Source organism: Elgaria multicarinata, chromosome 4 (assembly GCF_023053635.1).
Source record: "Elgaria multicarinata webbii isolate HBS135686 ecotype San Diego chromosome 4, rElgMul1.1.pri, whole genome shotgun sequence".
NCBI lineage: Eukaryota > Metazoa > Chordata > Lepidosauria > Squamata > Anguidae > Elgaria > Elgaria multicarinata.
In genome coordinates, this window is record NC_086174.1 from 146050486 (window position 1) to 146075127 (window position 24642).

The window sequence follows — 24642 nt, forward strand, 5'->3', positions numbered from 1 at the left end:
CCAGCTATCTGCAGCAGCCCCTTGCATCCCTGAAAATTTGCTCCTAAGGGCCTCCAAAATAGTATGCAATGGCCCCATTCAGAAGACACCTTAAACATTTATTACATTTATATCCCGCCTGATTTATTTATTTATTTATTTAGAATATTTATTTTATTTTATTTTTTATTTATTACATTTTTATACCACCCAATAGCCGAAGCTATTGGGCTCTTCAATAGCTGAATATTTATATACCGCTCCCCATTGAAAAAATTCGGAGCGGTGTACAAGGTAAAACGAAAATAAAAACAGAATAAAACAGTTAAAACAAAATTTAAAAAGAAGCAAAAATCAGAAATCCAAGGCTGCATGTTAAAGAAAGGCTTCTTGGAATAAAGATGTTTTCAGGAGGCGCCGAAAGGAGTACAAGGTCGGAGCCTGCCTGACCTCCAGAGGCAGGGAATTCCACAGGAGGGGCGCCACCACGCTGAAGGCTCTTCCCCTGGTGGATTCCAAACGGAGGATGGATCTATGTGGAACCACCAGGAGCAGGCCCTCGGATGACCTCAGTGACCGGGCAGGTTGGTAAGGGAGAAGGCGCTCTCTCAGGTATCCTGGTCCCAAGTTGTTTAGGGCTTCATACACAAGTACAAGAACCTTAAACCTGGCCCTGTAGTGAATAGGCAGCCAGTGCAGTTCCCTCAGCAGAGGAGTTATGTGCTGGAAAGGGGCAGCTCCAGACAACAGCCGAGCTGCAGCATTCTGCACTAGCTCCAGCTTCCGGAGCAGCCCCAAGGGCAGCCCCACATAAAGCGTGTTGCAGTAATCCAATCTTGAGGTTACCAATGCCTGTACCACCGTGGTCAAGCTATCCCTGTCCAGCAGAGGCCGTAGTTGGCGAACCAACCAAAGATGGTAAAAGGCACTCCGAGCCGTGGCGGCTACTTGAGCTTCCAACAACAGAAATGGGTCTAAGAGTACCCCCAAACTACGAACCTGTTCTTTCAGAGGCAGAGCAACCCCATCCAGAACAGGCAATGAGCCTGTCTCCCGGACTCGGGAACCACTCACCCACAGGGCTTCCGTCTTGCCAGGATTCAGTCTCAGTTTATTGGCCCTCATCCAGCCCATTACTGAGTCTAGGCACTGGTCCAGGACCTGCACAGCCTCACCTGATTCAGTTGTCACAGGGAGATAGAGCTGCGTGTCATCAGCGTATTGATGGCATTTAGCTCCAAATCCCCTAATGACCGCTCCCAACGGCTTCATATAGATGTTAAATAACATTGGGGACAAGATGGTGGCCTGCGGCACTCCATAGCTCAATTGCCAGGAGGCCGAGGACTGGTCACCCAATGCTACTCTCTGAAAACGACCCCGTAGGTAGGACCGGAACCACTGTAAAACAGTGCCCCGATGCCCATCCCACAGAGTCGATCCAGGAGGATACCATGGTCAATGGTATCAAAAGCCGCCGAGAGATCGAGCAGGATTAACAGGGTTGCATTCCCCCTGTCCCTCTCTCGATAAAGGTCATCCATCAGGGCGACCAAGGCTGATTCAGTCCCGTAACCAGATCGGAATCCAGACTGGAATGGATCTAGATAATCAGTATCCTCCAAGAGTGCCTGCAGTTGCTCCGCCACAACCCTCTCAAGTACCTTCAAAAAGTACTGTTTTCCTCCAAGGAACCCAAGGCGGCATACATAATCCTCCTCCTCCTCTCTATTTTATCTTCACAACAACAACCCTGTGAGGTAGGTTGGTCTGAGAGTCTGTGATTGGCCCAAAGTCACCCAGCGTGCTTCATGGCTAAGTGGGGATTACAACCTGCATCTCCCGACTCCCAGTCCAACACACTAGCCACTACGCCACACTGGTCCCTTTCAGAAGACACAAAAAGAAGGCCATTTACTTTATTCACCATGGTTTAAGCCATGGTTTAAGGTGTCTTCTGAACACAGCCTGGCTTTCTGGCTGAACCACTATGGTTAAAGCCATGATTTAAGGTGTCTTCTGCACGGGGCCAATTTGGCAGGAGAACTGCAGCTGAGGCAGAGCAAGGGTATCTTTAGATCCAAACCTTAACATGCACTTTTATTTTTACACATATCCTCAATTCTGACATAATGGTTTAGTGCTAGGAAAACAAGCCTTCTGCTCATGAGCTCCTTCCTCTCCTCATAGGTTCCAGTTCAGAGACCCGGTTCACACATGATTAACCCACGACTTGCCATGCTTAAGCAGGAGCCCACTGCTTTCTGTGCACCTGCCATTGCACTTTTAATCAACAGCCTACAAACCCTGGAGTGCCAGGTTGTTTAGGGACTAAACAATTGAGAAAAACAAGGGAAAAACAGTACCACCAGGATCTGTGTGAGTGAGAGACTAAAAGCTCTGGTGCTTGCAAAATCAATTGTTTATTGTAATCCAAAGATAAACCAATAAATCTTCTTAGTATAAAACTTGCCACAAAGGTTATAAAGTGCTCAACGTTTCGGGTTCACAAACCCTTCGTCAGGAGCTATAAAACATTAAAATGATGTATGCATGAAGTTTTATCACATTAAAATACATTGAAACTATTCAAAATATCAAGTTCAAAGGAACAACACTCGTGATTCAGTGTTTTGGTTTCATCACTCTATTACTCTACAAACCACCTTACTCACATTCCTTTGAACTTGATATTTTGAATTGTTTCAATGTATTTTAATGTGCTAAAACTTCATGCATACATCATTTTAATGTTTTATAGCTCCTGACGAAGGGTTTGTGAACCCAAAACGTTGAGCACTTTATAACCTTTGTGGCAAGTTTTATACCAAGAAGATTTATTGGTTTATCTTTGGATTACAATAAACAATTGATTTTGCAAGCACCAGAGCTTTTAGTTTCTCACTCACATAGGGACTAAACAAACCAGAGGTTAACCCATGGCTTGTTGGTGGGTTAACCACTGGGTTCTTAGCCGCTAAAGAACCTAGCACTCTGGTTTTACACATCACAATCAACAACTTAGGACCTGCATGATAGTAGGTTTTTGATTAAAAGTGGAAGTGGCAGGTCTGTGGGAGGTAGCACTCTTGCTCACCCCATTAATTTGTGGATTAAATAACCTATGAATTTACATGCGAACAGGATCAATGAGCTATTTCCACTTTTAGCAGAAACTCTAGTTTGCCATTACATATGAATTGGCAAAGAATGGTTTGCAATGGCATGTGCATGCAGACACACAGCTTCTTGTTGTTCCCTGCCTAGATCCAAAGGGAGAGGCGGATAATAAATAAATTTATTATTATTATTTCCTAGAAGGGCAGATTTGCATTTCTAAGGCTTAGCATAACACCAAATACATTTAAAAAACTTTAACGGGATTCAAAGTAAACATTGACCTGTGAAACGTGGAAATGCACACACAAACCGCTGCATGACAAGTTATGTTGTACACATGAGGGGACATAGCTCAGTGGGATGGACCACATACTTTGAATGCAGAAGATACCAGGTTCAATCCCTGGTAGGGTGTGGAGAAGATTCCTGCCTGAAACCCTGGAAAGCTGCTGCTGCCAGCCAGAGTTGGCAATACTGGGCTAGATGGACCAAGGATCTGAATCAGTATAAATCCGCTTCCTATGTTCCTATCTGCAACGGTTTGCACAACAAGTTGTCCAAGAGTTATGCGCAACCGGTTGCATAACTTTAGATAAATTCTCCTCTTATGCATAGTTTGGAGCCCACTGATCCTATTCCGGATCAAACGGCTGCCTCTGTCGTATCTCTTTAAACATATTTATACTTAACGAACTTGGTAGGAGTAAGAAGTCCTCTGAGGCCATGTAATAAAATATCATTACACATTACAATTTCTGGTAACAGGAAAAAAAGATGGGGAGGGGTTTAAAACAGTGAAAAAAACTATTTTCATCCGTCTGCACACTTTTCAGCAGGCAGCGCAGTATGACAAGATGGTTCCAACGTAACTGCAATAAGTAGGAAAGACAACCACCTTTGCTACAAGCAAAATAATTGCATCAGGAACAGTAGACTACAAAACTAAATATATTTTTGAGATATTCTATACTCATAGCTGACTTGCAGTGTTCTCTTAAAGAGGTAATGTTAGGTGTTGAAGCATATCATTCCACAGTAGAGGGAACCCTAAAAAACTGAAGGAGTTTTCCAGATTTCTTATTCAGCTGCCTAGAAAATGAAATCAACTGCTCCATCTGGAAAAGTAGGACTTGGACATAACACAGCTTCTTCATGAAGCCAGAAAGGGATTGAACTTCCGCCACAGATTAGATTGTCTTAGAAATTGCTGCCCAAACCATTTCCCAAGAATGAAAGTGATTGTCTAAGCAGTCAGAATATAAAAAGTTTAAGACATAAAAGGAACTGTTTAGAGCAGACAGGGCATGTGGTTAGAAGGTGGAGAATGCAGTTGATGCCTCTATTCAAAGGTTATAGAAAAACATCACAAAACTTTATTATTCAGTTATCAGGAAATGCAAATAATGCAAGATCAGCAGAACTACTGCAAATAATGAACAACTAATATATATTTTTTCTGGCATGAGTATAATTCAGCTTATTTCTTCAGAACTGAGAATTTTTCTTCTACTCAGGAAGAGAACAACACTGGCCATGTTGTTGTTGTTGTTTTTTAATCATTTTGGAGATTCCCTGCAAACAGAAATACTGTACTAAAGGGCAAGATATGAATCTCTTGAGAAATAAATAAAAATAGGACAGACATGGGGCACAGAGCAGAAAAGTGGAGAACAAACAGGCACTATTCATTTTTTCTTTCTTCATTTTTTCTTTCTTTCTTTCTCCTGCTCCCATAGACACACACACAGTACTTTGCCATATGAGGCTGGTCACGGAAGTCCTCATAATAAGGCATTATCACGTCACATAGAGGCAGCCCTCATACAGAAGCTGCTCTCAACGACTCCAACATAGTGACTGCTTCTACACGACAAGACATTTTTGTGTGGCGGCTTGCCGTGAGATGGGAAAGGGGATTTTATTTGCACCATTGCCCATTTTGTTGGGAGGTTTGCTCTGGCACAGATCCCGTATCTATTTATTTATTTATTACATTTATATACCACCCCATAGCTGAAGCTCTCTGGGCGGTTTACAAAAGTTAAAAACAGTAAACATTAAAAAAGTATACAAAATTTTAAACCATCAAAAACATAAGAGCAACAGTATAAAAACAACAGTTCTGGGGTCCATTAAAAACAAACTTAGCATTGTTAAATGCTGTTAGATGCCTGGGAGAAGAGAAAAGTCTTGACCTGACGCCTGAAAGATAACAATATTGGCGCCAGGCAAGCCTCATCAGGGAGATCATTCCACAGTCGGGGGGCCACCACCGAAAAGGCCCTCTCCTTTGTTGCCATCCTCCGAGCTTCCCTCGGAGTAGGCACTTGGAAGAGGACCTTAGATGTTGAGCGCAGTGTATGGGTAGGTTCATGTTGGGAGAGGCGTTCCATCAGGTATTGTGGTCCCAAGCCGTGTAGGACTTTATAGGTTAAAACCAGCACCTTGAATTGGGCTCGGAAACATATAGGCAGCCAATCCAAGCGGGCCAGAATCGGTGTTATATGCACAAACCTTCCTGTTCCAGCTATCAATCTGGCCGCCACATTCTGCACAAGCTGCAGCTTCCAAACCGTCTTCAAAGGCTGCCCCATGTAGAGGGCATTGCAGTAATCTAATTTGGAGGTTACTAGAGTATGGACAACTGAAGCTAGGTTATCCCTGTCCAGATAGACATCAAGCCACTCCAGCAACCCTGAATCATAAGTCATGAAGGAGATCAAGCGAGCAAGCAACACTCAACTCTCCTCCTGGAGTGGAGAATGGCGAGGAGAAGGAAAAAGCAAAGAGCTGCATTTTTGTATGGAGACATTCTGCAGCTGCCAAGCCCTGAGGGGACAAGCGGTTCTTTAAAAATGATGTTGGGTTTATCGCCTGTGCCTGATGCAGTGGCAGAAACTCCAGAGAAAAGCCTTGGCTGTACGTGCAATACTTTTGCAGCATCTAGCAAGCAATGCTTGCACAGCCTTCTCTCTGCCACTCAGAGATTTGAAGGCATGAAACTCCACCGCAACTCAATAGCTTTTTACTTTCAGGAAAAACTTCCCAAAGGCCACACATATAATAGCCAAGGGAAGAACAAGGTGCACTCTTAAGTGTTTTCCAAAGCCAACTTCAGCAAGTCATCCTCCTCTGACTTTCCTTTTCCTAAACAGGCAAGCAGTTCAAAGCTCAGCAGAAAATTGGAAAATATAAAACAAGAAAACATAAACAAATATTTGAATACCTTTTGACACGATAACTTGCACTGAAAATTAAGTAACACTTAAGTTTGTGTTGTTGAGATTGTTACACACTACTAGAGCTGAATTTAAGCTGTTCAGCATTTTATTAGGGAGAATGGATTAACTTCCAGGAAAATAAAATTGCAAATAGTATAAGCCATCTACCTGGAACCCACTTAATCTCCATTTCCATATCAGTTTCTTGATGTTTCTTTTCTTTTTCCTGGATATTCCGAAGAAGTTCTCTGTATTTTGCAGTTTGCTCTTCATCATCCTTTGGGTGGTGCTTACGTTTATCACTGTCTGCTCTGTGAGTTACACCATCACCTTGAAAGAAAAATCAAGAAACATTTCAAAAAGTAGTTCTAAAGGGAGACCTAGACCATTTCTACACCTAAGGATTATCCCAGAAAAATGGAGGGATTGTCCCTGCCTGCTCCCGGGATCCCCTTTGTGTCATTTGCATGCACAGGGATGATCCCAGGACGATCCCTGAAAAAACCCCAGGTGTAGAAACGGCCATGGTGGTTTTAAGCAATACAGATGAAACAGGTAAACAAAATATCCAGGGAATTAGAGTGTGACTTAAACATCAGCAAGACAACAGCAAGACAACTGCTGTGTATTAAGGGCATGATAGAAGCAAGCGCAGAGGTTTGAAAGTTTAGACAGAAGAACCTTCCTTGCTCATTTATAGATATGAAGCCATCTTACTCCATATCATCTAGCTCTGTGCTGTCTACACTGACTGGCAGTGGTACTCCCGGGTTTCATACAGGCTTTTCCCCCCCAGCCCAACCTGGAAATGCTGGAGACTGAACCTAGGACTTCCTTCTTGCAAAGCATTTGATCTTCCACTGAGCTATGGCCTCTGACCCTAATCTTAAATATGTCACAGAAGTTCAGTTTCCAGAATCTGGAAATGGAGAGCAGCCAGGGATACCTTTCTCCAGCTCCACCCATTGGGAACCAAACACAGAATGTGTGCCCAATAATTAAATTCAATTAAAATTCAGTTTAGCTTTGGAAAACAAATCTGTATTAAGCGCAGCTGTCCAGGACGAGACAAATCAACTTCTCTTTTATATGTAGCACCTTTTAAACAAATATATTGAAGAGAATAAGCAGTACAGAACATTCTTTCCATCTGATCACACTTTCTACATTTCTATTCAAACAGCTGAAATTCATTTTTTTTCTGTTTGTGCTTAGTGCCACAATAAACACTCTGGCTAGAATTTTGTCATGGACCCTCTGTAACTCAATGAATAAAACATCAGGAACATGTTAAAGAAACGGCTGCGTATTTTTCTATTAAAAGATTATTTTCAAAAAACATAATTAAATTCAAGAACTTTCCAGGTTGAAAATCTACCAGTAAGTCTTTTTCTGGTGACACTGCTTAAACGAGGCTTCTTAGCTGTAGTTAGCAGTGCACTGAATCACAGAGATGCTTGTCCGTCATCACTATTTAATCTCCCCCCCTCCCCATTTATAGTTGCTTTGGTGGCGAGTTTTAATTTGGAAACTCTCCAAGTGTCATACCATTTGGCACTTTTAAAGAAGAAAATGTGGTAGAATATTCCACCACCACCATCTAAAAAAATCACATTATTCAATAGCTTCTCTTGCACATCATAGATCAGTACAGCTGAACTCACAGAAAAATCTAGTGGGGGAAAGTATCAGTTTAGGAGTGCCATTACAATACTTTAAAAATGTATATGGGTACAATCCAAACAGATTAAGCACTTTTAAATCCCACTGAATGAATGGCACCATAGTCTGTTTCACTAATATTATTCCAATTGTCAACAGTGCCAAAACAACTCCAGCCCCTAAAATACATACCAAACACTATCCACAAATGATCACATCAACAGGCAAGACACAGCCTCCACAACCCACAGGCTATTTGATTTCTCTATAATTGCACCCTTTCAGGAGCCCAGTTTCAAAGGAAAAGAAACATTTCCATGAACAACAAGAGCACCAGCTACAACCACAGAAATCCAATTCTTCCAGAGGTTCAAAGAAAGCCTATTCCAACCACGTACGTGACTTTGAGGCCCTATTTACACAATGATGATTAACTAGATTTGACCTGAATTGCTCCAGTTTAGACGCCAATGTCACTTTAAGTATTTAAGGTAATGAACAAGATAAAGCCAAAAATAATAATTTCCATATGTCCAAAGATGTCAATTGATATATCACAATGTTCCCCAACCTGGTGCCCCCAAGATGCACTGAACAGCAACACACACAGGCCAGGGGTGATGAGAGTTGTAGCCACACAGGCCAGGGATGATGAGAGTTGTAGTCACACAGGCCAGGGATGATGAGAGTTGTAGTCCAACACATCTAGAGGTCATCAGGTTGGAGAAAGCTTATATACAGTTTAGGGAAAGGTAGACAACCCTATTTTAGATTTGTTGGGAGCTGATTATTGTTCATATCATTATAGTTCTCATTTCCAATATGGTAACACACACACACACACACACACATTCTTTAACCTAAGTAACAAATGTGATGGATCGATATTGGTGAATATTACTATACAATTAAAAAAATCCCACTTGGAATCTAGAGTAAAATGTCAAAAAGCTCTGCTCAAGAATGGTTTTGCCATGTAAACACTCCAATCCAGACATATTATTTATAATATAAACAGGTGGATATTTAAAATGAGCTTAGCTGATCAATAACCTTTTGAGGCTTTGTAAATGAGACTTCATTGCCAATGCCAGTAAGGCTGCACCTGTTTCTACACATATGCTTGGCTCTCTATTCATAGAGCAAAGCTAACAATAATCTTCCATGCCTTTTGATTATATTAAAACTAGAGTTGCAACAAATAGTTAAGAATTCCTCTCCTGATCTCCTAATTAATTGGCCTTAATTAACCAGGCCAACTTCAGTTAGTAAGCAAACCAGGATCTGAAACCATTGTTTAATCCTGGTGTGTAGTACAATGCTATACATGTTTGTTAAAAGTAAGTCTCCCTGCTTTCAATGAGGCTTAATCCCAGGTAAGTGTGGATAGCGTTGCAGCCTTCTTCTCATTAACGAAACAATCAACCACAGTTCACCGAGTTCAGACATCATGAGGAACTGCAGTTTGTTTATAACTAGAAGTGAAAGCTTCCGGTCTCCCTTCAGCCATAAAAGAGAAGAGATGGGGAGCATATGAGCTAAAGGCTCACACAGTCTCATTGACGTAGTAGGAAACTGTGGTTTTCCATTACATCTGAACCAGGCCTGGTTTGTTGGTTTGAAATTACTTCAAGTTCTTTCTCCCCCACACACAGCTGGATAGCCATTTAATTACAAAGAGGAATTTAAAAATAATATTAACAGACTTGATATACTGTACTAAAGAAAGATTACAATTTCCCTTTTAGTTTTTCTTTTAAAAGGAAAAGCAGAGGGGGGGGGGTTGACTTTGAAAACCTTTATACAAAATTGCTTTTAAATCCTGAACTCTTTACACAGACCCTTAATGGTTAGAAGTACCTTGTTCTTCTTCTCTCCCCTCCTCCTCTTCCTCACTTGATGAAGCCAAGTAAGCTTGGAAGTCCATGTCCAGAAGTTCATCTTTTTTAAAAGTTTTGCTCAGGGAAGTCACTCTTTCATGATCCGTCTCATCCCACGTAATGTCTACCTTAGGGTCGAACAAAATGGACACATTACATCTTACACTGTAGATATGCATTTAAAAATCACATATAATTAAAGCTGTGTGCACTCTCCTTTGTTGCAGCTGGAACAAACAGACCAACTAACCAAAGCCAAGACTAATTCTGGGCCATAAGAGACTCAAAATTTGTCCCCGGAACCATAATCCACAGCTGCCAGCAGCTTTTACTGCACTGGAACGGAATTCAGAATTGCCCCATCCCCCGGCACTTGCACAGTTTTATAGCAGTGAAAAGCTCACGTGGAGGCTTCTAGTGAATGTTGTGCTGGCTGGGGATGATGGGAGTTGCACTCTAACACACCTGAAGAGTATAAATCTGAAAAGGGAGGTGTGCCAGGGTGTGCCCCACTTGCCTTGTTGGGATGTTGCTGCAGCTCGAGCCTCTGCAGGAACACAGCAGCTAAAGCTGGTGATGGGGAGGACGGTCAATAGGAAGGCACGTATTCTCTCATCTCCTCTAGCTGAGCCTTGTCATAGGAACACAGGAAGCTGTCTACCCCAGTATTGTCGACACTGACTGGCAGCAGCTATTGAGGGTTTCAGCTAGGCTTCTTTCCTTGCCCTACCTGGAGAAGCCGTAGATTGAACCTGGGAAGTTCTACATGTGAAGCAGGTGCTCTACCACACTGAGCTATGGGCCCTCCCTTGTTGAGACTTCTGAATGTCTGAGCTACAATTGTAACAGCACAACAGCTAAGGCTGGAAAGCCAATAGGATAGGAGAGAAGCAGCCTTTGGAGATGGAGCAGGTTACGAGGATACCACTCTAACGGATGGACCGGTTTGCCCACAGCATCTCAATGGCCTGGTTCCTACCATCACCTCACCTTCTTTAAGCCCATGGGCTCTTGCTGGGTTATTTGAGGGTTATATCAAGTCATGCTGCCTGGGTTTGGCCAATACAACAAGCCACGCTGGGGTGGGTAATTAGGCAAATGGCATCCTGGCACATGCTGCAGCTTAAACAAGCCACTGTGATCATGCAAATCAGGTCGTACTGAATGTGTCCTAGATTTAGTTTTCACTAGCCATTCAAAAGGGCAGCCCAGTATTATACTTCAAGAGCTGGTATGGTGTAGTGGCTAAATAACTGGCAGTGCAATTCTATGCATTCTTACACAGAAATAAGATCCATTTTGTTCAGTGGGGCTTTACACCCAGGTAAGTGTGCATGGGATGACAGTCTGAGCTTCAAATCAAGTAGTCCCCAGTTCGAATCTCACATCTGCAATAAACTCACTAGATGGCCTTAGGCAATTCTTAACCATCTCTCACTCTTAACCCCTTACCCCAATCTGCAATATGGAAATAATTATATTCACCCACTTTACAAGATTGTGATGATCCCTACAACAAAATAATTTTGTGCAGTGCTAATATAAATATCAATTGCTATATAAATGCTAGGTATATATGTTCTGGTTTCTGCTCAACCTACACAATTGACAACCAAATACAATTGGCATGCACTGCATAAATTAAAAGTATATGAAGAGATGACAATTCTCAGTGAAGTGTTTCCAGTTTAGCAAGATTAGGTGTGCCATGAAGGCTTAGACCCTGAGCTCCTCAGGTGAACAGCATGATACAAACGTACTAATTAATTATTTTAGGATAAACCTTTTAGGAAGCACCAACTACCCAACATCTTTGTTTCAAAATATACACATCTGGCCTTTTGTTTACAGTGGCTTACAAAATTTAACATAATGCAAACTTCGGGATAGCTAATAAAGACCCATTCTCCAATTGCACAATTTATTTTAAATATATGCAGAACTTACAAGAAACCTAAGTTGACAGATTTATTTGACTCCTTTGAAAAACTATTTGCATCTACAAAGCATGGTTTAGGGAAGACAGCTGCAGAATATACATTCTAAATCAAGCATTTATGACAAGGGATTAAGTTGTTTTGTTTTCAAGTGCAGGAACATGTTAATGCCTAATGTCCAAATGTCTTTCGGGTAGTATACAAATTTAAAAGGCATTTTAAGAGCAGCTAGCAAAAGAGCAAAAAAGCTATATAAAATGTATTTTAAAGCACGTTTACCCTCAGTCAGCACTGCCAAACACACACATGTTGTGAGGTTATGAACCCACTGAAATCCAAGGTACAAGCCCCCAGGACTATAACGGATCAGGGCTGCACTTCTGGCTTTTGACAACTGCATCAATACAAATGGATCACTCTCTTCTGTCTACAGCGTGATCACAGTTGTATTTACATAATTTACAAATTAAGAACACAAAAAACTAAACAAGTTCTGAAGGGCTACAAAAACATTGTTAAGAAACCTTTGATGTTGCCACAGCAGCAGATGTGAAGAACTTTGGTTTGTAAGCAGCTCCGTCCACTTCTGAGGCCACGTCCTTTGGCTCATCATCAAATGTCACATCATCTGGAATAAATCTTAAAAAGCCAAAAGAAAATGATTTATTATTAAACCAGATATTGCAAGACTTCAAAGGAACAAAAAGCGATAGGGCCGGCTTCTCTCTAATTAGTATTAGCTGTAAGAAAAACAGTTGTCGTTCAGCCCACGGTTAAGAGAAATGGGAATGACAGAGGAAAGAGTTAGCCTTGGCTTAGCACAGGGAAAGTCCTGCTAGCTGCAATGGAGTTCCACTGAAAAAACAATGGGAGTTCCTATTACTGTAGACAGAACCAGGGGATCTGGAGGACAACCCTGAGGGCTGCCCCCTTAAGAGGGTTTTACCCTTAAAAGCAGCCTAGAAATATTGATAGATAGATGAAACAAATGGCCATTGCTCAGTGGCAGAGCACACACTTTACACACAGAAGTCCCAGGTTCAGTTCCTGTCCATTCCCCTTAAAGGCGATGAGGTAGCTGGTGACCTCCATCACCCAAAAGATGCAAGTCACAGAATGGGTCCTGTGTGGGAAACATAGCTTAAAAGTAGGGATGGCCAACTGCATCTATTTCTGATCTGTATCACTTTATCAAGAGATATGCCAAGAGACATTTTGGTTAAATTTGGCAATTATTACAAGAAGGAGCAACTTATGAAAAAGCTGAGACCAATAGCAATGTTGAAGTTTCAAGAAACACCAGTCCAAATCTACAATGATCTTTGTCAGCAAACTCTTGTCTGGAGGACAAGTGTGAAGCCGGTCATAGCAAAACTTAAGCGGGTGGGCACTGCTTATTCATGGGGCTACCCGGTGTTCCTGAGACTTACGCGAGATGGAAAACAGCACAGAGTAATTTCGCTTGAGCAGGGGATGGAGCTGCTGAGAAGTCTGGGGGTGGATAGTGATTTGTCACCTCAGCAAGGAGAAGGAAAGGAAGAAGGCCCAGGCCCAAGTGGGAAATAAAGCTTTAATATAAGGGAGATAATAAAAAATAAAAAAATGAGTGGGAGGCTTGCCATCTCAGAACTGTGGGCTTCATTCCCCACCCCCCTTAAGGTGCTGGCCATGACAGGGGTGTTCCACCTACGGAGTAGTGGGGGGGGAGGGGAGGGGGTTTGAAGGGGAAAAGGGGAGGGGGAGTTAACAAAGTGTTTATATGTTGTTATATGTTAAAATTTATGTTTTTGTTAATAATGTGGGAGTGCACAAGGGATCTAAAAGAAATTAAGCAAAAAGATTATGGATAAGAAGATACGGATCTCAACACTCAATGTCAAAGGTTTGGGGGCAGTTGTTAAAAGGAAGAGAATTGAGCAATTGTTAAATAAAGAGGGGGCCGACTTTATCTTTCTGCAGGAAACGCATCAAGCTAAGGAAGGTATGAATGAAATACATTTAAAATGGTCAAGTTACTATGAAAAGTCCCCGGGGACCTAAAAATATATATGGGGTGGCTATAATAATTTCGAAGAAAAGTGGATTTAATATAGAAAAGAGTAAAAAGGATGAGAAAGGGAGATACATTATGATACAAGGGCAATTGGAAGGTAATTATTATACCTTAATTAATGTATATGCCTCAAATGAGAGACAAAAATATTTTTTTAAAGAATTATTTAGGGAAATAGAGGAATTTAAAAGAGGGTATGTTATTTTAGCTGGAGATTTTAATATGGTTATGGACAATAGAGTAGACAGGTCTAACCCTACTAGGTTTGAAATAAGAAATATTACAATTTTAAATAAAATGATAAAAGAGAAGGATTATGTTGATGGATGGCAATTAACTAGGATGGGGGAGCCTGGGTTCACAGATTATTCTCCAGTTCATAAAACTTTCTCTAGGATAGATTATATTTTTGTCTCAAAGGCTTTAGCAACAAAGGTATGTAATACGAAATTAGGGGTAATTAAAGTAACGGATCATGCATTGGTAAGCCTTGATTTTAAAGTAAAAAGAGATTATAGAGAGGCGAACAGATGGAAGATGAATACTAGGATCTTAAAATATGATAAGGTGGTAGAAAAAATGCAGAAAGAAATGTCGGAAATATGGGAAATTAACGAGAATGGGGGAAGTTCACCATCAGTTGTGTGGGATACAATGAAGGCAGTGACTAGAGGGATCTGTATTAGAGAAATGTGTAATTTAAGGAGGCAACAAGAGAAAATACAGAAAAACTAAGAGGAAGGAATTAAGAAGCTAGAAAAAGAGTACTTGCAAAGCAGAAATAAACAAATATTGATAGAATTACAAGCAAAAAAGAAAGATAACAAGAATTTAGAAGAAGTACAGAAGAATTTGATTTATATGAAAAGAGAGTATTTTGAGAATAGCAATAAAAATTCAAAGATGCTAGTGAGGCTCACACAAAAGGAAAAGTCAAATAACTCGATAGGGATAGTGAAAGATAAACTAGGAAAACCATGTAGCATCATGAAACGGAAAATAAAGATATTTCAGGAATTTTATCAAGAATTATATAAAGAGAAGGATACACTAAAGATGAAGATGTAGAGATATATAGATAAACATATAAAGAAGGGTCTAATAGAAGAGGATAAAGAATTAATGGAGAAGGATATATCTCAAAGGGAAATAGAGGAAGCTATTGAGAAATTGAAAGGGGGTAAATCCCCCGGGTTAGATGGGTTGGGATCGGAATATTATAAAACATTCAAAAAAAATGTTGGTACCAAAATTATTGAAACTATATAATGGAATAATAGAAGGAGAGAGGATACCACCATCGTGGGAACAATCATTAATTATATTAATTCCAAAGCCGGATAAGGACTTAACAGTCCCAGATTCCTATAGACCTATTTCATTAATAAATTAGGACGCAAAATATTTTTCAGCTATAATGGCAAGGAGGATGAATACTTTTATAGGTAATTATATTGGAGATGATCAGTGTGGTTTTGTGGCGGGTAGACAAATGCATAACTTAGTTGGAAGAGTTTTAAACACGGTACAGGAGGTAAAAAAGATAAAAACACACATTTATAAGGGTATTTTCCCTCAACATATTTTGATATGTTTTTTAAGTGGAGAACTGCATTGGGACATTTGGGAAATGCGAAAGCAGGTACCCTAGTTCTTCACACTTTTTCCCCATATAAACATCTCTAAAAATGGGGTGCGTCTTAGAATCGCGGGTGTGCCTTAGGGTTTTTTCCTGCTGGTGGTACTGAAATTAGTGTGCGTCTTACAATCGATGGCGTCTTACAATCGAAGAAATACGCTATGTGAATAAGTTCAGATCCACACATTAATCCACAATGTGCAGATCAGGTCAGTTCATATCGGAATTCACAAAGATAACATCCCTCAATCATCCATACTTTAAAGCAAGATGGGAGAGAGCTAGTGTGTGCCAGTTGCTTTAATGTTTGATTTGGATTTGAGAACTCTACGTTCAACCCCATCTTGGCAAGGTATTGGGATGCTATGGACAAGTTGACTATTTCTCTGAGGTCCTGGGCTATATCCAACGTCATGCAAGGGAACTTATGTGCATGCAATGGGACATCTCCTTGCTCTCCTCCTCCTGCACCCCCCAAATTTTACCCAGAGGGCCCCCCAACCCTCCAGAGCAGATTGGTGGGTCAAGGGGAGGAAGAATAGGTTCAGGCTGCCATATTTGTTCATCTGTAAAACAAGAATCAATTTCCTCACAAAGCTGTTGTGGGTCTCAGGGTGAAGATTGTGAAACACTTTCTACATTACATTACAAGTTGAAACCCAGAAAAATAATAATCAAGGAACAGCATATTTCAAATAGTGGTGGGACACACCACTTCTTTCAAAGTTATTGGAGTATCATCTCTTCTGCAGGCCTTGGGGGTTTAAAATTTTCAGAAAATGACCTTTACTGTGCCCCACCAACATCTGAAATGTGTTTGGCAGGAACTTGAGAGGACCTTCTTAGTGGCTGCTCCTGGGCTCTAGAACTCATTGCCAAAGGAGCCCCTTCTCTAAGGATGTTCCTCTGACACGCAATTACATTTTTAATCTGACAGACCTCTGGCCTCATAAGCTAACCTGTTATGGCCACTGTAAATTATTGTAATTTATTAAATTGATTAAAAACTATAATAAGTTTTATTGGTTTTGTTGATATTTTACCTGCCCTGTTTTTATGTTTTTAATATTAGAATCATAGAATAGTAGAGTTGGAAGGGGGGATCCACCCTAAAGCATCCCTGACAAAATGGTTGTCCAGCTGCCTCTTGAATGTCTCTAGTGTGTGAGAGCCCACTACCTCCCTAATTGGTTTCACTGTCATACTGCTCTAACAGTCAGGAAATTTTTCCTGATGTTCAGCCAGAATCTGGCTTCCTGTAACTTGAGCCTATTATTCTGTGGCCTGTACTCTGGGAGGATCAAGAAGAAATCCTGGCCTTCCTCTGTGTGACAACCTTTCAAGTACTTGAAGAGTGCTCTCATGTCTCCCTTCAATCTTCTCTTCTCAAGGCTAAACATGCCTTGTATTGTAAGACAATTGTACAATAATACAAATATTATTGCATCTTATGCATCTTGGCCCTGTGGGGAAGAAGAAGGACCGAGGGGACAGGAGCAGGCAGAAGTAACATCGGGGCCTGCTCCTGTTGGACTCTTCCCCCCCCCCCAGGGCAAACTGCCATCTTGGCCCTGTGGGGAAGAAGAGGGACCGAGGGGACAGGAGCAGGCAGAAGTAACATCGGGGCCTGCTCCTGTTGGACTCTTCCCCCCCCCCACAGGGCAAACTGCCATCTTGGCCCTGTGGGGAAGAAGAAGGACCGAGGGGACAGGAGCAGGCAGAAGTAACATCGGGGCCTGCTCCTGTTGGACTCTTCCCCCCCCCACAGGGCAAACTGCCATCTTGGCCCTGTGGGGAAGAAGAAGGACCGAGGGGACAGGAGCAGGCAGAAGTAACATCGGGGCCTGCTCCTGTTGGACTCTTCCCCCCCCCACAGGGCAAACTGCCATCTTGGCCCTGTGGGGAAGAAGAAGGACCGAGGGGACAGGAGCAGGGAGAAGTAACATCGGGGCCTGCTCCTGCTGGACACACTCTCTCTCTCTCTCCCCCTCTTTCTTTCTCTCTCCTCCCTCCCTCCCTCCTTGACTCCTTTTCCTTGTGTGTCATGTCTTTATTAGATTGTAAGCCTGAGGGCAGGGACTGTCTTTTTTGCTAAGTGTAAGCCGCTCCGAGAGCCTTTTTTGGCTGAGGAGCGGGGTATAAGTATGATAAATAAATAAATAAATAAATAAATAAATGTTATTGCTGTTAGCCGCCTTAAGTACCATTTAGAGCAGTGGTTCCCAAAGGGGGTGGTGGGATTGCATAGGGGGGCATTAAGAGGCAAGGGGGTGGCAGGGGGGTGCTCGAGGTGGTCTTTTCCGAGAAGCACCTCTCCAGGTCTTAAAACCCAGGGACATTTTTATGGGAGAAGGTAGTTTGGTCCCAAGCCATATAGGGGAAGAATCCACACATGTATTAATACCGTTTAAGAAGAGTCCTTTTAATGGTGAATTGAAATGTTTCAAAAGCACCAAAATGCTAATGAAGAGACATACCCTGCTTGGTGTGCCCCGCCACGCCGGCTGCAATACAGATTACTAAACGTGGTGATTTAAGACTCATGTTAAGTGACTTTAAACCAGACATTGGGAAACTGGTATCACTTCATCAAGCCCATCCATCACATTAAGAATTTACAGAATAGTGAGGTACTCTACTGCCCAGAGAGCTTCGGCTATGGGGCGGTATATAAATGTAATAAATCAAATCAAATCTGCCCTAGTTACTAAATGTGATATCTAATATACTTGCTAAATGACCAACAGACTTTGAAAAGATGATATCACTGGATCAAGTTCATCAATTATGTTTAATTGAATAAACTAAAAAAATGAAATTGGATTTTGAATAAATATTAAATTAATTGTTACTGTTTTGAATTTTATTGTTATTATCTTTGTTAGTGGGTCGTTGAAAACCGCTATTCTGAATAATGATTTTTATAGTGTAGGGTAGGGGGTAATGGGCATGAGTTTGTGGAACCAAGGGGGCGGTGACCTGAAAAAGTTTGGAAACCACTGATTTAGAGGAAAGGTGGGATATAAATTTAACAAACAAAGAAACAATAGCTACCTATCCCTGGCATTAATGGCAGAATTAACCAGTTAGCAGAACTACTGTTCTTTTCAATCCTCTTGATCATGGGGTTGGAAATTTGTTAGTGAATCTATCTCTCTGACACATGCTTTGAGGGTCTCTGTTCTTGTCAGTCTCTCCTATCTCTGCAGCAATTCCCACACCTCCTCCATTTTGATCGTGTCAATATTGTCCTCCATGTACCTTCTCTCTCATCTTGGAACTTTCAAGTTTTGTTTCCTGTGAACATGCTTAGAACACAGGCTCAGCCAACACAATGGGTGGAATCCAATGGTGATCCTTCCATTCATGGAAGCATCTTCTATGTTGTTCTGAAGAGCCTGCAACCCTCTAGAGCAAATTTTCAGCGTGCGTACAGGCAACGGCCAGGTTAAGGAAAAACGCTTCCACAAATGAAAGGACGTCATTGGAAGCTAGAACTAGGGCACGAGTCATCCAGGTGCTACTGTTTACCTTTTGCACATTGTGAGGTCATCATACAAGGCAACATTTGTTCCATCTTACTGCTGGCTCTTCTATGACTGACCAATGTGAAGTTGTTATATATCTGAATGTAAGAATTTTTTTGCAGCTATTATGGTTAATGTGGGAGTAGAAAGATAAACACGGAAAATGGAAAAATGCTCGTTGCATTTTTATCACATTCATACAAATATTAAACTATAGCAGACCTGCTGATCTCATAATTAGAAAATGGGAGTGTGGAAACTCAGTCTTGGTTGCTGCCACTCTCCTCCTATCTCCCCTTTAGACTCTCAGGCAACAGAAACATCTAAGCCAGGACTAGGCAACATATATGGTCTTCCAGATGTTTTGGCCTACAACTCCCATCAGCCCAAACCAGCATGGTCAATGATAAGGGATGATGGGAGCTGCAGGCCAAAATATCTGGAGGACCACAAGTTGCTCACCCCATACAACTTTTGCCTCTGAACTCTTTTTGTAATTATACCCTTCCCAGCATGGCATTCTTCTACATAAGCTTCAAGTATATCTTCAATTCACACTTGAATCCTCAGAATAAACCCAGATTGCCATCTAGCATCAACTTGATAAGGAGAAAGTTTACTAACATTTACTCAGTAATATTAGACCAAGCATTAAAAAGCAGTAATAAAGATTCACAGTACCTCAAGTCCACAAAAGAGCAACTGCTTTCAAATTCCAGTCCATCACACTCTTCATAGATTTTACTGGCGGTGTCAGAAGAGTCACATTCGGCCACTGCATAGAAATATCTCAGTCGTTTAAACTGATAGTCTCGCAGTTTCTCCTTATAAATACTATCAAAAAATGAAAAGTAACGTTAGAGAAACGAAGGCACCACGAAGCAATATATATTTCTCTCTAGTTCTTTAACTATCCACACATCAGGTATTATAAATTTAAGAGTAGATGCCATGATCAAAATGACCAAAGATGACAGACACTCCCTTCCCTCATGATGTTGCAGTAATGAGAAGAGAACTTATAAGGTACTTTCATATCTTAGATACCAAGGCATATATGTGGCGTTACCCCACAATTGAGTATCTTGTATATATCTAGTTTAGCATGACTGGTAAGTATGGAATGTTAGAACTGAGTGGGTGTGGTTTGTGATGTAATAGGTAGGTAGGGTGGGGGAAGGAGTATATAAAGAGTGACTGAGGGGAGTAGGTTGGTTATGTTGAAGTTGGGAGTAGAGATTGGAATTGTTTGTGGAGTTTCTCTCTGGCCTTCCTTCTTCTCACATCAGTCCGTTGGTTTCTGTTCACCACTCTGCCGCAAAGATCATCTTCTTGGCTCGCCGCTCCGACCATGTTACTCCGCTTCTGAAATCTCTTCATTGGCTTCCAATTCACTTCAGAATCCAATATAAACTTCTCCTGTTAACCTTCAAAGCTTTTCACGGTCTAGCTCCTTCCTATCTCTCCTCTCTCATCTCACACTATTGCCCTGCTCGTGCTCTTCGCTCCTCTGATGCCATGTTTCTCGCCTGCCCAAGGGCCTCTACTTCCCTTGCTCGGCTTCGTCCATTTTCGTCTGCTGCCCCTTACGCCTGGAACGCTCTTCCAGAACATTTGAGAACTACAAGTTCAACCGCAGCTTTTAAAGCTCAGCTAAAAACTTTTCTTTTTCCTAAAGCTTTTAAAACTTGATGTTGTGCAGACTTCTACTGTTACTTTCTACTGTTAGTTTTTCCCTACCCTGTGCCTGCTTACCCTTCCCTGTACCTGTTTGCATTCTCTTCCCCTCCTTATTGTTTTACTATGATTTTATTAGATTGTAAGCCTATGCGGCAGGGTCTTGCTATTTACTGTTTTACTCTGTACAGCACCATGTACATTGATGGTGCTATATAAATAAATAATAATAATAATAATAATGAGTGAAAGGAGATTAATTGCTAGGGATTTAGGATTGGTGTGGAGAGAGAGAGGTGGTTGGTGTGTGTGTTTGGATTGGGCAGGATTGGAAGCATTATATTTTCATTTAAAGCTTTTAACATGACAATGAACTTATTATTATTTTGTTAGCTACCAATTACCATGTGTCAGCTTGGCATTATTTACCTGCCTCACAGTTACCACACACCCACACCAGAATATACCCACAGTACATTTAAAAACAGATCCTATATTTAACCAGTTTCCCTCATAGCTAGGGGAAAGGTTTTATTTAACCTTCCCTCTGTTTTTCAAGTGGTGATGCTTGGCCTGAGAAGGGTTTATATGGCGGGCCTAGTATAGGTGTAACTTCGCATATTGCAGTAATTAGAGGAGAACTTATAAGGTACTTTCATATCTTAGATACCAAGGCATATGTCCCATACTGGCAGCTCATCTGCAGGTGCACAGACCCGAGAGAACGAGAACAGATCCTCCAGGAAGGAGTCATGAGCCAAGATATAAAGACTTACTTTAGCTACACCTAAGAGCTTACATGCGGCCAGAGGGATTACCCCCACCACATTTTTCCTTTGAACTGCAACTTCCAAAGCCATATCTATTTATTTATCCATTTATTTATTTATTACATTTCTATACCGCCCAATAGCCGGAGCTGTCTTCTGAAACTCTCTCTTCTAAAGCTGCTTGCACCAGGAGCTACTGCTTGAGAAATACAAGTTCAAAGTTACATCGGACAACTAAACTATTAGGAAAATCCTTTGGGTAGTATCCAATGTTAGTTTTAAGTAGAGTAGACCCATTGAAAGGAGCATAACTTAAGACAGTTATGATTAACTTAAGTCCAATTTATTTCAATGGGTCTACTTTATGTAGGACTAACATTAGATACTACCCATTGAATTTTGGACGAAGTTCATGAAACCCTCCTGGTGATCTGCAGAAAGGTATAAAGCCAGTGAACAACTGCCTGTGCAAAAGAGGACATCTAGCATAAATCTGGACTAAAATAAGTTTTTAAAAGTCTATAAACAGTAGCACCATTCCCACCAAAAGTTGTCTTCTATAAGAGAACTTTAAGGGCAACTTTGCTGATCTGTTCACAGACATAGCCAGTTGTATTTCTTTGAAGAAGTTAACATCTCCAAACTTTTCCTGGAAAGATTTTATTTGATAGATTGCATTCTACCATTTGAGCCTGCACTAGTTTTAAGATCCTTGGGAAAAGCGTTTCTCTTGGTCCCACAACTATCAGAGGTACACATGACAAGAGACACAAGAGAGGGCCTTTTTGGTGGCTGCTCCTAGATTTTAGAACTTTTTGCCAAAGGAGGCTAGGCTAGCTCTAGCTTTGTTATACTTTCAGCAGCAGGCAAAGACATTTTTTTTTTCAGACAGGTTTTTGGCGTTTCAACTGATTTCCTACTGAACTAGATTTTTATATCTGGTTGGTGCTGTTATTTCTTTTTTACTGATATGCGTGTTTGTGTTTTATTGGATGTGTTTTTAATTGATGTGTTTTGGTGTTTTAATCATAACATTTGACATCCTCCACCCCATATTTTATCATTAACTGCCTTGAACAACTAACAATATTTTAGTGGAAAGGAGGAATTTAAATTGGATAAACAAAAAATAAATATTTTTCTCCAATTAGTTGTCAGCATTGTTATTTAGCACTATTTACATACAATGCCCTTGACAAAGAATGAGATGTCAGGTCCTTATCCCAGAGGGTTTACAATCTGAAAAGGAGGGCCCTCTGGGCAATGGCCATGGCACTTGCCTTCTCTGAGGCACAGAGGCTGCTAAACAAAGATAAAGTTGTACTAGTGCTAACAATTAAACACGCTATTTTCATCGCTCAGATTTTCAGTATCAAACTGATCACATACGTCTATACTAGCAAATTGGTGATAATCACCTACTGATGGGAAAAGGTTCCATCTAGTGGTGGAAACTCGTTATACAACCAAATGTCATTACATGTTCCTGGGTTATTTCACACATTATGCAGTAGCAAGCTTGTGTCCGCAACATCACGTGTACACCCTACAACAGCCCATGGGCTACATGAGGGTTGTTTAACCCTCCAAAAAGCCATGCATTCCAGGTTTGAACAACACAATCCGCAGCATGGCAGTGATTGTGTAGATTGCAACCAGCATGCACCGCAGCTCTCAAGAAGCCACCATGGTTTGTTTAAGCCATGATGATCGCGCAAACAAGGTCTATGTCTGGGTTCAGATAACACAATAACCCTCAAGCAAGGTTTATTTATTATTTTTATTTATTTATTACATTTATATCCTGCCTTTTTTCCGCCAAGGAACTCAATTATTACATAATCCTCCTATTTTATCCTCACAACAACAACCCTGTGAGGTAGGTTGGTCTGAGAGTCTGTGACTGGCCCAAAGTTACCCAGTGGGTTTCCATGGCCGAGTGGGGACTAGAACCCAGATCTCCCGACACCCAGTCCAACACCTTAGCCACTACACCACACTGGTTGAGTATGTGTTGAGTGTGGATTGTAATTGAAATGTAGGTTCTTGTGTTGTCTGAACCATGGTTTGTTAGCGTAGCTCATTTCAGACAACATGATAACCCACATTTCAACAGCACATGGTTCAATGACAACTTATTCTCAACCCCTGAGCGTGCGTTATGTTGTCTGAACCCAGTCACTATATTTTAAATTTCACCATGATTGCAACCTTCTCCAAGATTTTCATTTTTTGAGTTTAGCGTATGTACATAGACACTTAATGCTTGGGGAACAAGAAAGGATGTATAGAAAGGTGACTCCTTTGAGCTTAAGAAAATGAACAGGTTAGGTTTATGCATATCTATCAGCATGTACAGGATTGTGGCTTCAGTAGGAAAGAAAGTTAACAAATATTAAATACCTATCCTTCTCTGTGACATCCTTGGGAAGGCTTAATAGTTCTGCTGGGCCATTCACCTCCTCTTCCTTTATTCTCTCTTTTCCAAACTCTGAAGGATAAATCTAGAAACATTTTTTAAAAGTTACAACCCAATTGCATCAAGTAACTTGAAAGCAGCATAGGCTTGTTTTAAAGAGGACGTTTCCCTGTCACCCAAACCACCATGACTATACAATAGAGACCGCTACCTACAAAGCATGCTAAATAAGTCACAGAACACCGAAGACTCGCTTTTTCTTGTTTCGCTCCAGTGTTTAAAGATCAGGCCCAATTCACCTTAAAAACGGATGGCAGTGAATACTACACTGTTTTAGTTTTAGGAAATGCAGAACTTTTAGATACTATCGTTCTGCTTCCATGCCTCCTTTTCTGCTTCCGGATGGAAGAAAAGGGAGCCATCCCAGCAGTCTTGCTGTCCATAAAGTATTACTGAATTCTAGAACATAACATACCTTATGGATTCCACAGAACCAAAGATATATATTTACTGCCCACTTAAAGGAAATAAGATGAGCTGTGCTGGATCAGAACAAAAGCCTGTCTATACCAGCATTTTGTTCCTACAGTGGACAATCATATTTCCATTGAACTGCCATCTACAGTGGTGGCCAAAATTGTGGACACTTTTTGAAATTTTCATGTTTTGCAACTTTGCATGCTTATAGAAAATGTTCTGTTTCACAAAATTCAAATGTTTATATATCAATTGAAAGAGAACCTAATGCTGAATTCAAT

The 24642-nt window shown here is 41.1% G+C and overlaps 2 protein-coding genes across 4 annotated transcripts in view; one reads left to right on the forward strand and one right to left on the reverse strand.

Moving 5' to 3' along the window:
* Positions 1 to 24642, forward strand: part of ISM1 (isthmin 1) — a 325195-nt gene that overhangs the window by 253144 nt on the left and 47409 nt on the right. The gene's annotated exons all lie outside the window — the stretch shown is intronic.
* Positions 1 to 24642, reverse strand: part of ESF1 (ESF1 nucleolar pre-rRNA processing protein homolog) — a 56215-nt gene that overhangs the window by 21547 nt on the left and 10026 nt on the right. For both annotated transcript variants that reach the window (XM_063125343.1, XM_063125342.1), the window contains exons 5-9: positions 23869 to 23969; positions 19700 to 19852; positions 12324 to 12438; positions 9843 to 9990; positions 6489 to 6650 (exon numbers count right to left, since the gene is read on the reverse strand). In XM_063125343.1, the coding sequence (XP_062981413.1) occupies positions 6489 to 6650; positions 9843 to 9990; positions 12324 to 12438; positions 19700 to 19852; positions 23869 to 23969 (679 nt within the window). The remainder of the gene's footprint in view (positions 1 to 6488; positions 6651 to 9842; positions 9991 to 12323; positions 12439 to 19699; positions 19853 to 23868; positions 23970 to 24642) is intronic.